General features: G+C 41.5%; 1 protein-coding gene across 1 annotated transcript in view; it reads left to right on the top strand.

Moving 5' to 3' along the window:
• Positions 1-1,263: 1,263 nt before the first annotated feature.
• ZSWIM5 (zinc finger SWIM-type containing 5) overlaps positions 1,264-15,724 on the top strand; it is a 184,973-nt gene continuing 170,512 nt past the window's right edge. The window contains exon 1 of the mRNA XM_036256434.1: positions 1,264-2,112. Within this exon, the coding sequence (XP_036112327.1) occupies positions 1,527-2,112 (586 nt within the window). The 5' untranslated portion in view covers positions 1,264-1,526. The remainder of the gene's footprint in view (positions 2,113-15,724) is intronic.

A 15,724-nucleotide genomic window follows, 5' to 3' on the forward strand; every position in this document is an offset into this window, starting at 1 on the left:
CTACTGCTTTTTTGTATTATTCTAGTCTTCTACTGTTGTTGTTATTTAATTGTCCATGTTACATCTAATCTCGCTAACTAGATGTTAAACTACCAGTGGTGAGATTATTTATTTATTTATTTTTGCGAGAGAGAGAAAGGGAGGTGGGGGGAAAGAGACAGACAGACATAGGTTTGCTGTTCCACCCACTCATGCATTCATTCATTGGTTGATCCCAGCATGTGCTCTGACTGGGGATGGAACCTGGATGACACTCCAACCAACTGGCTACCCAGCCAGGGCCAGATTGTTTCTTGTTTAACGATATTTTGGAAAAGATCTAGCAATCACTAGGGTTACAAAATAAGTGATAAAATATTTAGATATTTTTAAAAGATTGGTCAAGAAGAACCATATAAAGGAAGATATACTATAAAGATTTTAGTTTATAGTTGCCCCCAAATTAATATGCAAATTTACTGTAATTCCAAGGAAAACCCCTGAAGGACAGAAGATAAATTATAGTGAAGAAAACAGACTGAAAATTTTAAAAAGGGATCCTCACTCTGATGGAGTTTACAGTCAGTTGGGCAGTCTGACTTTGCACAAATATATAAAAATATGTGTCAACTTGTTATAACTAATATGAAAGTGTAGAAGACTGAGCCAAGTAAGAAAAAAAGAAAGCCCTAATTTAGATTAGGGACAGGGACTCGGAGAATTCTATCAAAAACCACACAAAATGTTTTTGTTTCCTAGGATGCGAGCTGCTAAACCCTCCAGAACCCTAGGAGGGTGCAGTCGCTGTGGCGGGGAGATCTTGGCGCCTCTCTGTCCAGTCAGGGGCTGGTGCGACTTTGGCTCTGGAGGACACAGCCGCCTGTATTCTACCGTTGTGGCGTGAGGAGTTTTCATCACTTGAGCCTTCAGATTTTTTCCTGGTATCTTGCCAGCATCTTTCTGCCAGATCCTCCGTTCGGCTGTGATAGTCTCCTGTCTCTACTACAGGAGCCTGATTTTGAGTTTCTTTCTCCCGGTGCCTGCAAGCCTAGAACTTCACGGAGGCGGCTCGTCGGATGGCCCAAGGCCGGACCATTTCACTCGGCCACACAGTGCACTCCTCTCTGGCCGGGCGGCAGGTGGGGTGGAGGCGTGCGAACTGGCAAGGGTGCCCCGCGCTCCTCGCCCCTAGGTGGCCGTCGGCCCCACGCGAGCGCTGGGCGCGCGTTCTGGGCTGTCTGCGCCTGGCGCGCGCCGCCGCCCCACGCTCGCTCCCGCCCCTTCTCGCGCTCGCCGCGGCCCGGACAGCGCGCGCCGCTTCGCGCTAGTCCTCAGGCCGCCCCCGTCGGCCTTCGCGGCGCGCGCACTGGCCCGGCCCAAGCACCCCACTCGGGCCGGCCGGCCCGCGGGTTTGCTCGCCCCGCCCGCCCCACCCCGGCGCCGCAGGCTGGGCGCTTGCGCGGGGCGCGTGGCCGTGGCCGGGGTCTCCGCCGCAGTCGGTGCCGCCGCGGCCGCCGCCGCCTCAGTCAGTCAGTCAGTCCCCAGCAATGGCGGAAGGAGGTGAGCGAGAGGAGCTGCTCTCGCCGCCGCCAGTCTCTCCGGCCAAGCGCCTGTGCTCGTGGCCCAGCCCGCGGGCTCACCACACTCGCGGTGCGCCCGGGGCGGCCAGCGGCGGGGTGGGGGGTGTCGGCAGTAGCTGCCTGCCCTCCGGGGCCCGCCCCCACCTGCAGCCTGAGTCCTTGCTGGACTGCGCCGCCAAGACAGTGGCGGAAAAGTGGGCGTACGAGCGGGTGGAGGAGCGCTTCGAGCGGATCCCGGAGCCCGTGCAGCGCCGCATCGTCTACTGGTCCTTCCCGCGAAATGAGCGGGAGATCTGCATGTACTCCAGCTTCCAGTACCGGGGCGGCCCCGGCGCCGGCGCGGCTGGCTGCGCCGCGGGGGCTTCGCCGGCTGAGGAGGGGCCGCCGCCACCCCCCGGGGCCGCCGCTTCGGCCGGCTCCGCCCCCGGGGCTACTGCGGCGGGGGCGTCCCCCGGTCTGGGCGCTGCGGCCGGAGCAGCCCGCGAGGGGCTGCCGTTCCGCCGGGGCATCCGTCTGCTGGACAGCGGCTCTGTGGAGAACGTGCTGCAAGTCGGTAGGTGCTCGCCCGGCTCTTCTCTGGTCCCGGCCTCTTCTTCCGCAGGTGCCTTCTCTTTGCCCGAGCCCGGGGTCGAGACACCGGCTTTCTGCCCAACTCCTGTTCCCCTGCCCAAGGGCAAACTACCCACACAAAAACTTTTCTCAACATTTCATTCGGTTCCACTGCTGCTCTTCCCCCCCTACTGGCCCTCTACCCCCATTTCATTTTGTTTGAAGAGCGAATAGGTCTCTTATTTACTCTTCATTCTATACCCACACCAAAAGCAAAAAGGATGGGAAGGAATGCCTTTTTGGATGTAATAATTTCGGAAATGCATTTTTCTAATTTAAGTTTAGAGAGGAGAGAATTGTTAGTGAATCTGGAGCAAGTGGTCTTAATAGGGAATGTTTGAGGGACAGGCTGTCAAATGCAATCTATAGTTATAGCAGATTGAAGCTGTGTATAATTAACTTTAAAACTGGAAAAAAAATCAACAAAATACAGCGCATTTCAGGCAATTTAAATGTTTTGCTTTAATGTTTTTTATCCTGGATCAGTAGTACTTGGGAATCTAGGCTGCGGACTTAACAATAACCGAAGATGGAAATGTGACAGCTTCGTTTCTCTACACCCCCACCCAAGGAAAAAAGCTACACAATCTGGAGTGGGGGTGGGGTCTGTCTTCCTTGTCACACTGGGGTAAATCAAAAGCTGGTCAAACTGCTTCTCATTTAACAGGTCTTCGTATTTGCTTTTTGTATGTGGGAAGATGATTTCTTTTTCTTTTACTCCTCTGGAGCTTCTAGTCTGTTTGTTAATCTTAATAAATATACAAATACAGTAGTTCTAATTTCTGGAATGGTTAGGGAGAAAGGGGAAAAAATGACATTGTCTAAGATTAAAGCACTGATTTCTTTCTGTTTGGATTATTGTAGCATTCTGGAAGTCCACATTATCTTTATGCATTTTATTGTGCATTATATGCTCATATTTTTTGAAAAATATCGATTTTTTGAAAGGAGTTGGAGAGAGGTTGTTTTTAGAATTAAGCACAGGAACACACATACTCCAAGATCTAGTTCTCTTCTCCCCAGGTAAAACTAACATACGTGATTTTTTTTTTTTTCTATTGAAGAATAATACATTGGGGTGTTTCATGTAAAGTAATCTATTTCTGGTTATTGAGACTCACTGAATCCTGTGTTTCTTTTTAAAACAACAGTATTCCACACTTTGTTTTGCAAATATGAAATGTAAATTTATCCTGTGTCACAATACAGTCACAGTGGATTGAGGAAGTTTTATTTGAAAAAGGCTAGTCCTTTGTGTATTTTTGAAAGAATGAATTGAAAAATCTGATAATTAAGATGTACAGCTTTAACAGTGAAATACTGAAAACATGAAAATGAATATAGGCATTTCTCTATTTTGTAAACTTTATTCTTTGTATAAGCTTAGATCAGTTAACTTTTAAGATTCTTGTTCACAATATTTTAAATTGAAAAGTGTCAATTTAAGTAATCATTATAGTAAGAGATGGATTTGAAAGAATTTTCAAATGTGAGGGGGCAAATGAGGGAGAGGAAAAGTTTTAAAGAGGTATATATTTTTAAAGTGACTATAATGTCAAGTTCCAAATGAAATCAGATTTTGTGGGTGATCCAGGTCATATTTAAATCAGATATTTTTCTTTTATAATGTAATAGTTAGCATGCTTATTGGGAGTGATGAGCTTTTGTATGATAGCTTTGGGGAGGGGAGAAAAGACACATAAAAGTCTCACTTTGGACTTCATAAACGAAGGTAGGTAGGAGAATGAATTAATTACTTTTAGTATGTAATGCTGTTTGAGAATCATGAGCTATGTAATCTTTATTCTTCTGACCTTAATTTATGCTAATGAGTGTGAAAGAAAAGGATGTGCCATTCTGTATCATTATGAGTTCTGTATATGGCGTGAACCATTAAACAAATTCTTTTTTCTTTATTGATTTTAGAGAGAGAGGAAGAAAGAAGGAGAGAGAGGGATAGAAACATCGATGAGAGAGAACATCAATTGGCTGCCTCCTGCATGCCCCACACTGGAGCTTGGGCCCATAACCTGGGTATGTGCCCTACTGGGAATATAACCAATGATTTCTTGGTGCATGGGTCTATGCTCAACCACTGAGCCACACTGGCAGGATGTGAACCATCTTTTAAAATGTAAAATTAGGGACTCATCTCTTAAATTTAAAATGTGAATATGTGACTTAATCTAGAAGATAGGTTTCATAAAAGTATTGTCAAAAGATGAGTGAGAAAATAATTTAGAAAGCAGGATAGTTATCATGTTCTTCAGTTTATAACTTCACTTCAAACTCAATTTAATTACTAATAATTGGTGCTAATGAAAAATTCTACATATTTCCTTACTGTTTCCAAGCCATAGTTATGACCTCCGAATTGGGAAGTTAGTGAAGACTGATGCTTTAGGAAGGAAGGGAAGATAGGATATTTCTATAACAACATTAAAAAAATGTTTTTTATCCTCACCCAAGGATATTTTTCCGTTGACTTTTCAGATAAAGTGGAAGGGAGGGGGAGAGAGAGAGAAAGAGAGAAACATCAATGTGAGAAAGACACATCCATTAGCTGCCTCCCGAATGACCCCTGGCTAGAGCTTAACAACATTTTTTTTCTTTAATTTTTTTTATCCTCACCCAAGGATATTTTTCCATTTTTTGTTCAGATAGAGTGGGAGGGAGAGAGTGAGAGAGTAAGAGAGAGAGAGAGAGAAACATCGATGTGAAAGGGACACATCCAGTGGTTGCCACCTGCACGACCAACCATGGCTGGGGACAAACTGCAACCGAGGTACGTGCCCTCAGTGGGAACCGAACCCGGGTTTCTTTGGACCACAGGCCGATGCTCTAACCGCTGAGCCAGACAGGCTAGGGCAACAACATTTTTTTTAAAGAAAAGATTCCTAAGGGGATTTAAATTATGAAAACAGAAAGACCATAAAATAAAAATAAGTAAATCTTAAAAGGAAAGAAAATAGCACAACACAAAACAAAAATTTTGAAAGGAAACAAATTAGGCAACAATAAAATATTGTACAAAAAGTAGATCTATTAAATTCAGTAACTTCTGATTACTTTTCATATGGAATCTGGTAATGGGAAATCATGGACTGTCTGAAAAGCATCAGATTTTGTTTCTGTAGAAAACATCAGATTTTGAATCTCAACTAAAACTTTCCCAGCTTGATGTAAACAAATGGGAGAACTATAGGTTGTTAAGCTCAAAGGATACATTTATTTTACATAACAGCATTGAATCAGAAGTATGTTTCCTTTTAAAAGGGGAAAATTGTAAATTAGTCTTTTCATGGACATCTGTAAATTTGAAGCGGTGTGAATAGACTTAGAGTCTGATCTCTCAGTATTATGAAGGTAATAGAGTTCAGATGCTTTAAGCATCGTATCTTTTTTTTTTGGTACATGCCCCTAGCGGGAACCAAACCCAGGACCCTCTGGTCCACAGGCCTATGCTCCAACCGCTGAGCTTTGGCTCAGCCAGGGCAAGCATCACATTTTTAACCTGCTTAAGAAGCCCATGGAAATAGCAATAGTATAAACTGTGGGAAAATACTTATTCAGGAGTCTGCAGAATGGGACAACTATAATTTACTTATATGGACCCTTTTTTGCTATCCATCATATTCCAAATTAATTTCTCTTTGTTTGATAAAACTTAAGGAGGTTTATGCCTTTTCAAAGAGATCTGAATAGTTTGGGGAAAAAGAAGCATTAACAGTTTTTATCTCTTAAATACAGAAATATTTACTTGAATATTTGGATTTTAAAAATCTCTTCTGGTAGATCCTAATTATATAAATATTTATTCAGAAATTTTTGTAGATTCTGTCAGTTGATGTCAACAAAACCTTAGACTATTTTCAGTCTACATATTTTCTAATAATTATATAATTTGTCACTGGATACTCTTCCAGACTAGTGGGCCACAATACTAAGAACTACCTTATGTGGAAGAAGTGTAATTAAAAAGTCAATTATAATAAAAAGGTTCATTTCAAGAAGTTATCCATAGTTTAAACATAAAGAAGTATGTTTATAATTATGAGCACTGTATATTATCAATAAATGCCAGTGAAGTTCTGTAGTATAATTTTTGTGAAATGCAGCAGTAACAGTATTACAGTTGTTGAATTTTATTTGGGAGAACAAAAGATATCCTCACCTAAAAAGATATATAGCATGTGTGTTACTTAGAATTGATATAAAATCATAATAAAACTTCATGTGGGGAAAAATTACTTAATTTATATATAAGATACTCCAACACAGAAGGCAGGTGTATATCTTTAAGGGGTAAGCGGTAACATTTTTTTAAAATAATTTTTTAATTGATTTTAGAGAGAGAGGAAGGGAGAGAGAGATAGAAATATTGATGAGAGAGAACATTGAATGACTGTCTCCTGCATGCCCCCCACTGAGGATCAGGCCACTACCTGGGCACGTGCCCTGACTGGGAATCGAACCGACAACCTCTTGGTGCATGGGTCACCGCTCTGAGCCACACCGGCTGGTCGGTGGTAACAGTTTTTAGGGTAGAAACTTACTAAGTTTTAAATCACATTGTTGCCCTTGCTGGTTTTCTCAGTGGTTAGAGCATTGGCCTGTGGACCAAAGAGTCCCAGATTCGATTACGGCCAAGGGCATGTACCTAGGTTGTGGTTTGTCCCTGGCCCCAGTTGGGGTCATGTGGGTGGCAACCAATTGATGTGTCTCTCTCACATCGATGTTTCTCTCTCTCTCTCCCTCTCTCCCACTCTGTCTGACGATTATTGTAAAAATATCCTCCGGTGAGGATTAAAAAATAAAAACAAAATAAATAAAATCCATTTTTTTCTTAAAGCAATGTGTTCTCTACCTCTCCTCACCAGCATGTTACACACAATCCTCAGTAAATGTTTGTTGAATAGTTAATGTTAAGAATGGACATCTCAGTGTAATATAACTAAAATGAAAAAAAAAGAGAAGCCTGAATTTTTAGTATGAATATGATATTAGAAGATATGGAAAAGGCTTCAATCTTGTGCATAAAATAAGCAGGTAGCATTAAGTAGTTTGAGTATTACAACATGCATGTATCTTTTATGTTGACCATCTGTTTTGTGGGAAGAATGATAATTTATCAGCTTTTTCAAATGAAAGCTTTAGTTGAATTCCTATTGAAGATGAATTTCTCAAGGATAGAGCTTTAGATTTTAAAGATAATTAATATATATATTTTAAAAATTTAAATGTCTTTATTCAGCCCTGGCTAGTTTGGCGCACAGGTTATTGTGTTGGTCCATAGACCAAAGGGTTGTGGGTTTGATTCCTGGTCAAGGGCACATACCTGGGTTGTAGGTTTGATCCCTGGCCCGGTTTAGGTCGTGTGGGAGGCAGCCAGTCGATGTGGCTCATATCAATGTTTCTCTCTCTCTTTCTTCCTCCCTCCCTCTAACTCTATTTAAAAAAGTTAATGGAAGAATATCCTTGGGTGAGGATTAACAAAAAAAAAAAAAGTATTTATTCATTTATATGGTAAATACTGCCTCCTACTAAAAAACAATGACATTTATCTTTCAATCTGTCAAGTTTAGCTAAAAAATTCATGTTTCTTTCTTTTTTTTATCATATGTTAACATGATACAGAATGCAGGATAAAAAAATCAAATTTTTTTTTTGTTGTTCATCCCCACCCGAGGATATTTTTTTCTTTTCTTTTTTTTTTTTATCCTCACCCGAGGATATTTTTCCATTTTTTGTACAGATAGAGTGGGAGGGAGAGAGAGGAAGGGAGAGAGAGAGAAACATCGACGTGAAGGGACACATCGAGTGGCTGCCACCCTCACGACCAACCAGGGCCGGGGACAAACTGCAACCGAAGTACGTGCCCTTAGCGGGAACCGAACCCGGGTCTCTCCAGACCGCAGGCCGACGCTCTAACCGCTGAGCCAAACTGGCCAGGGCCCAAGGATATTTTTTTCATTGATTCTTAGAGAGAGTGGAAGGGAGTGTGTGTATGTGTGTGTGTGTGGGACATTGATATGTTGTCCCACCCATTTATGCGTTCATTGATCGATTCTTTTTTTTTATCCTCACCCGAGGACATTTTCGCATTTGTCTTCAGATAAAGTGGGAAGGAGAGAGGTAGGAAGAGAGAGAAACATCGATGTGAGAGAAACATATCGACTGGCTGCCACCCTCACAACCCCATGGGGCTGGGGACAAACTGCAACCGAGGTACATGCCCTTAGCGGGAACCAAACCCAAGTCTCTCTGGTCCATGGGCTGACGCTTTAACCACTCAGCCAAACCAGCCTGGGCCATTGATTGATTCTTGTATGTGCCTGGACCAGGGATTGAACCTGCAACCCTAGCATATTGGGACAACACTCTAACCAACTGAGATACTTGGCCAGGGCGTGGTCAGCATCATTTGACTTTTAAGTTAACATGGGTTAGAGAGATGTCATTACCCTTGTAAACCTGATTTAGGTCAAGGGTTCTTAATCTGACATCAGTAAATGATTTTCAGGGATCCACGAACTTCTGAAATTACTTTCAAATTTTACAAAAACATTTGGATATTTTTGAGGGAAGACACTACATAACTGTCATTTGAGTCTCAAGGGGCCCGTGAGTCAAATAAGTTCATGAACTATTAATTTATGCAAAAGATTTTCCTTTTCTTGATAAAAATTTTACAATTAATTTCTCTATTGCCTTTGAGCCTTGATATATATAATCTAGGTGAATGTGATTCATTAACCTTTCTTATTCTATTTATTTTCAGGTTATACATTGAATACTTTCTTAAAGGTTAACACAGCTCTACTGTTTGCAACTTCCACCAGTTAAATATTTCAGTTTTGGCATCTCTGATATATTAATCTCATCTGCTACTTATCTAAATGCTGCTGTATAAGTTGCTTTTTTTGTTTCAGCGGAATGGTGACTTGACATTATTTTAACCATAGGCAACTGAGTTTTAATGATTTGCCCTAGCTGAAATACAATAATATCCTATGAGGTACTGAACAGAGTAGGTCATAGCTACCTTTTTATTGCATCTTCCTATGGAATCAGGTTTTTTGGGTCATGTTCCTTGGGAAGTAGACTCTGAGATGGAGATTTGTGTGCAGAAAATTCATTGAGGGACTTCTGGTCAAGATGGCGGGTAGGTAAACGCAGTATTGCGTCCTCCCATAACCACATCAAAGTTACAACTAAACTACAGAACAACCATCATTCAGAGACTCCTGAAATCAAGCTGAATGGAAGTCCTACAACCACGAAATTAAAGAAGTAGCGACATCGAGACTGGTAGGAGGGGCGGAGGCGGGTGGGCTGGTCCCACACCCATGTGTGGTGGAAAAAAATTAGAAGGATATCTCGGCTGGGAAGGTCCTCACTGAGGACTGAGGGGTCCCCGTCCCACACCAGGCGCCCTGCTCAGGGTTCCAGTGCCAGGAAGAGAAGTCCCCATAACTTCTGGCTGTAAAAACCAGCGAATACTGAGGCTCAGGGAGGCTGGAGCCCCAAGCAGCTCCTCTTAAAGGGCCCGCGCACAGACTTATCGGACTCATTCCCTCTAAGCTTGGAGGGGAGGCAGCTCAAGGGGCACCAGAGACATACAGGGAAGAACTGAGCTGTTTGACATTGAGCGAGGACTGGAGAGGGGGCTTTCTCGGGGACAGACGTGCTGTCAGAGGCTTTTGTGCCTTTGGTGAGCCCTTCCTTCACGAGGCCAGCAGACAGCCGCCATGTCTGGGACTCCAGCAACCTAGCTCACACTGTTTGCCCTGCCCTGGTGATTCCCTGAGGCCCCGCCCTACCCAACTTTCAGGCTCACCCAAGCTGTTGCTAGTTGCTTAACCATAGGATTGGATCCTGCTTCAGGTTTTCCTAACTTCTTTCAAACAAGCAGCATCTGGTCTCAGCTAGCTCCATACCTCTTGTTAAGCAATACATAGAAACAAACATAGGGAGGCAGCCAAAATGAGGAGACAAAGAAACAGGTCCCAAATGAAAGAACAGAACAAAATCCCAGGAAAAGAACTAAGTGAAATGGAGATAAGCAACCTAACAGATGCTGAGTTCAAAACACTGCTTATAAGGATGCTCAATGAACTTAGTGAGAACCTCAGTGAACTTAGTGAGGGCCTCAAGAGTATAAAAAAGGACCAGTCAGAAATGAAGGATGCACAGTCAGAAATGAAGGAGGCACTAACTGAAATAAGGAATAATTTACACAGATTCAATAGTAGAGTAGGTAAAGCCAAGAAGCAAACCATTGAATTGGAATATAAGGTAGCAAAAAACACCCGATCAGAACAGCAAAAAGAAAAAAAGAATCCAAAAAAATGAAGATAGAGTAAGGAGCCTCTGGGACAACTTCAAGTGTGCCAACATTTGCATCTTGGGGGTGCCAGAAGGAGAAGAGAGAGAACAAGAAATCGAAAATCTATTTGAAACAATAATGGCAGAAAACTTCCCTAACTTGGTGAAGAAAACAGACACACACGTCCAGGAAGCACAGAGTCCCAAACAAGATGAACCCCAAGAGGCCCACACCAAGACATATCATCATTAAAATGCAAAAGGTTTAAGACAAAGAGAGAATCTTAAAAGCAGCAAGAGAAAAGCAGTTAGTTACCTATAAGGGAGCCCCCATAAGACTTTCAGCTGATTTCTCAAAAGAAACTTTGCAGGCCAGAAAGGAGTGGCAAGAAATATTCAGAGTGATGAAAAGCAAGAACCTACAACCAAGATTACTCTATCCTGCAAAGCTGTCATTTAGAATCGATGGCCATATAAAGAGTTTCCCAGACAAGGAAAAGCTAAAGGAGTTCATCACCACCAAACCATTAGTATATGAAATGTCGAAGGGTCTTCGTGAAGAAAAAGAAAAAATATGAACAAACAAAATGGCAATGAATGCATATCTGTCGACAATTGAATCTACAAACAAAATGAACAAGCAGAACAGAAACATTCTCATAGATACAGAGAACATTTTGTTGGTTGCCAGATGGGAGGGGGGTTAGAGGAATGGGTGGAAAAGGTGAAGGGATTAACAAGTACAAATTGGTTGCTAGACTGACAAACCTCAAAGGGAAGGGGGTTTGGGGCATGGGAAGAAATAAACCAAAGAACTTATATGCATATATGCAAAATGGACACAGACAACAGTGTGGGAAAAGGCAGGAGGGGGGTGTGAGCGGGGAGGAGGGGGTCAATGGGGGGAAAATGAGGAACATCTGTTATACATTCAACAATAAAGATAAAAAAAACAAAAATAAACTCTCTAAAAAAATTCATTGAGGCCCTGGCCAGTTTGGCTCAGCGGTTAGAGCGTTGGCCTGCGGTCCGGAGAAACCCGGGTTCGGTTCCCGCTAAGGGCACGTACTTCGGTTGCAGTTTGTCCCCGGCCCTGGTTGGTCGTGCGGGTGGCAGCCACTCGATGTGTCCCTTCACGTCAATGTTTCTCTCTCTCTCTCTCTCTTCCTCTCTCTCCCTCCCACTCTATCTGTACAAAAAATGGAAAAATATCCTCGGGTGAGGATAAAAAAAAAAAAAAAAAATTCATTGAGGAACAACACTTGGAATGAGGGAAGCAAGATTGGGAGGGCAGAGAGGTTGAACTGATGCAGGTGCAACAGAGATTTTAGTCGGTCTTTTTTGGAACTCTAGAGCTAGGATGACACTTCATAGTTGTTTGGAATTAGATGTGGGCTGACCTGAGGGGGAGGAAGCATAACCTTGGGTGAGGCAGTTTCTGTGGTAGAGATGGAGATGAACTTGCATTTCCCCTTACTAGCTGCAGAAGGTGCTTTTAGCAGACAGCTTCCAACTGTCAGCTAGTTCAGCATTTACCTCAGATATGGAGAGCTGCTTCACCTGAGGTCATAATCTTCTAGGAGCAAATGGCTGAGCAAGGTTGGGGTATGAAGGTCCAACTATTTCAGTCTAATATGAGACTCTCTGACAGATGAAACTTGCTTCAGAGAGCTATACCTGGTTGTCAGGCTTGTATTTTTTTGTTTTGTTTTTTCTTCTTTTACTTATTTTTAAAATTATTTATATTAATTTATTTTTGTTACAGATGTTGTTCCTTTTCCCCTCATTGACTCCCTCCTCCCGATTCCCTCCCTCCTCTGCCCTGTCCCCAGCATTGTTGTCTATGTCCATTGGTTACACATACATGCATAAGTGGTTTATCTCTTCCCTCTCCCCTCACCCCCTCTTCTGAGGTTTGTCAGTCTGTACCCTACTTCTGTGTCTCTGGGCCTATTTTGTTCATCAGTTTGTTTTGTTCATTATATTCCACAAATAAGTGAGATCATGTGATATTTGTTTTTCTCTGATTGGCTTGTTTCACTTTGGATAATACTCTCCAGGTCCCTCCATGTTGTCTCAAAGGATAAGAGATCTTTGTTTCTTGCAGCTGCATGGTATTTCATTGAATATATGAACCACAGCTTTTTTATCCACTCATATATTGGTGGACACTTGGGCTATTTCCAGATCTTAGCAATTGTAAATAGTGCTGCTATGAACATAGGGGTACATATATTCTTTCTGATTGGTGTTTCAAACTTCTTAGGGTGTATTCCTAAAAGTGGGATCACTGGGTCAAATAGCAGTTAAATTTTTAACTTTTTGAGGTAACACCATAGTGTTTTCCATAGTGGCTGTACCAGTTCGCATTCCCACCAGCAGTGTACTAGAGTCCCCCTTTCTCCACACCCTCGCCAGCACTTGCTGTTTGATGATTTGTTGATGGCAGCAATTCTGGCAGGTGTGAGGTGATACCTCATTGTTGTTTTAATTTGCATCTCTCTGATGATCAGTGACATTGAACATTTTTTCATATGTCTCTTGGCCATTTGTATATCCTGTTTGGAGAGTGTCTCTAGTTCCTCTGCCCATTTTCTAATTGGGTTCTTTGTCTTTTTGTTGTTGTTGAGTTGTATGAGTACTCTATATATTTTGGAAATTAACCCCTTATCTGATGTATTGTTGGCAATTATGCTCTCCCATATAGTGGACTCCCATTCCATTTTGATGGTTGTTTCTTTTGCTGTGCAGAAGCTTTTTAGTTTGATGTAGTCCCATGTGTTCATTTTTTTTTCTTTGTTTCTCTTGCCTTAGGTGTTGTATCAGTGAAAATTCTGCTGTGTGGGATGTCTGAAATTTTGTTGCCTACGTTTTCTTCTAGGATTTTTATGGATTCACAAGTCACATTTAAGTATTTTATCCATTTTGAGTTTATTCTTGTGTATGGTGTAAGTTGGTGGTCTAGCTTCATTTTGCTCCAGAGAGCTATACCTAGTTGTCAGGCTTATATTGCAGTTTGACTTTTTCCTCTTCCCAGTTCTGCTTCTGCTTCCTTTCCTTCACAGGTGTTGATTTCTAAATAAGTATCTTGCATCCCAAAGTCCATCTCAGTGTCTGCTTTCAAAGAATTCAACCCATAATACTTTCATTGAGGGCAGATCGCGGAGGAAGACAGTTGTGAGCTGTTAGTAGCTAGCTCTCCTGGCAGTTAGAGGAATGAATGCCTTGATCCATAAGGGAGTATCTGGTCACTGCATTCATTATGCTATATGGATTCATTTCATATAGTAAATTCACCCCATGTGAAAGCAACTCCTCTAGCATTGTGTTTTGTCTCTTTCTCTGGGGAATTTACAAGAGTAAGATCAGCAGGTGAATTATAACCTCTGTGACTACAGCTAGTCTCCAGATCACAACTGATACTCCTCTAATCTTCATTCTAGATTCTTGGCCAGAATCTCTGCTTGTCTAGGTGGCTTACCAGATGGGGTGACTGTCATGAGCCTAGTTACATATTATGCCCTATTTAGGTCTTGGCCACTGTACTTGTTCATTTACTGTCAACATTGAGCAGGGGAGTACCAAGTCATGCCCGAGTGATAACCTGGGTGCTAAATGTCTTCTACTCCATGATGTTACTTTTCTTTGTGTTGGTGAATCTACTTTATTTCATAAACACTATATGTTGCTAAGGTAGCACATATGCAGCATTAAAATCAGGTCTACTATGTAGGCTTTAAAGATCAAATAAAATGTGGTTGAATCTGCTTTATTAATGTTTCTTTGATAAGTTATCAGGGTGCTAATTGCAGAGCTTGTAGATTTTTTACCTCTTGTGTTGTCCCTTGCAATTATTATTAATATATCATTAGGATACTTAGCAACAAAAGAAGTCATTCAACCAAAATCTTATGTTTTTATTTCTAGTATTTTAGCATAGTTTTAGGATTTAGAACTTTATTTAGTAGTGAATGTTCTAGTTCCTATTCCCCATTACTGTTTGATTTGAACTTATTGCAATTATACAGCCATGTGATAAATATATCATTTAGCAAACCATTAAGACAACTTAGCATTGCTGGGAGATTTTAGCCCAAAGCTGCCTCGTGAGGCCTTGAAGATGAGTGTGTCAACAGTGTTCCTGAAGAAACTTATTATTTTGGAACTGACGGCTCTCACAGCAGATTTCCTTTTTTTCTTTTTCTTCTTCTTAATACTTTTAGTAAGATACGATTAACATACCAGACCACTCACACATTTAAAATGTACAATTAAATGGTTTTTAGTATATTCACAGATATGGTCAGCTATCGCCACAATCAATTTTAGAACATTTTTATCTCAAAAGAAACCCTGTGCCCTTTAATATCACTCCCCAACCCTCCCATTCCCTCTAGCACTTAAGCAACCACTGATTTTTGTCTCTGTGCCTATTCTGGACATTCTATTTTTTTAAAATATGTTTTTATTGACTTTCTAGAGAGAGAGGAAGGGAGAGAGAGATAGAAACATCGATGAGAGAAACATCGATTGGCTGCCTCCTGCATGTCCTGCACTGGGGGTTGAGCCCACAACCCAGGCAAGTGCCCTGACTGGGAATTGAACTGGGACCTCTCAGTCCATAGGACAATGCTCAATACACCAAGCCACACTGGTTAGGCTATTCTAGACATTTTATGCAGTCATATAATATATGGTTGTTTGAGACTGGCTTCTCTCATTTAGCATAATGTTTTCAAGGTTCATCCATATGGTAGCATGTATCATTACTTAATTCCTTTTTATGGCTGAGTAATATTTCATTATATAACTATACTACATTTTGTTTACTCATTTACTAATTGTTGTATTTTCGAATTGTTCCCTTTTGGTTCTGATTAATACTACTGCAGATATTTACATAAAAGCTTTTTGTGTGGATGTATGTTTTTATTTCTTTTGGGAATAGAATTGTTGGGTCATGTGATAACTTTATGTTTAACTTTTCCAAAGTAGCTGCACCGTTTTACAATCTAACCAGCAGTATATGAGGGTTCCAGTTTTTCTTCATCCTTGTCAACATTTGTTGTTATCAGTCTTTTTCGTTATCATCATCATAGTGAGGGTGAAGTGGTATTTCATTGTAGTTGATTTTAATTTCCAGTTCTTTCATGACTAATGATGTTGAGCATCTTTTCATATGCTAATTGTTCACTTGCATATCTTCTTTGGAGAAATGACTACTCAGA

Source organism: Molossus molossus, unplaced genomic scaffold, assembly GCF_014108415.1.
Source record: "Molossus molossus isolate mMolMol1 unplaced genomic scaffold, mMolMol1.p scaffold_m16_p_12, whole genome shotgun sequence".
Taxonomy (NCBI): Eukaryota; Metazoa; Chordata; class Mammalia; order Chiroptera; family Molossidae; genus Molossus; species Molossus molossus.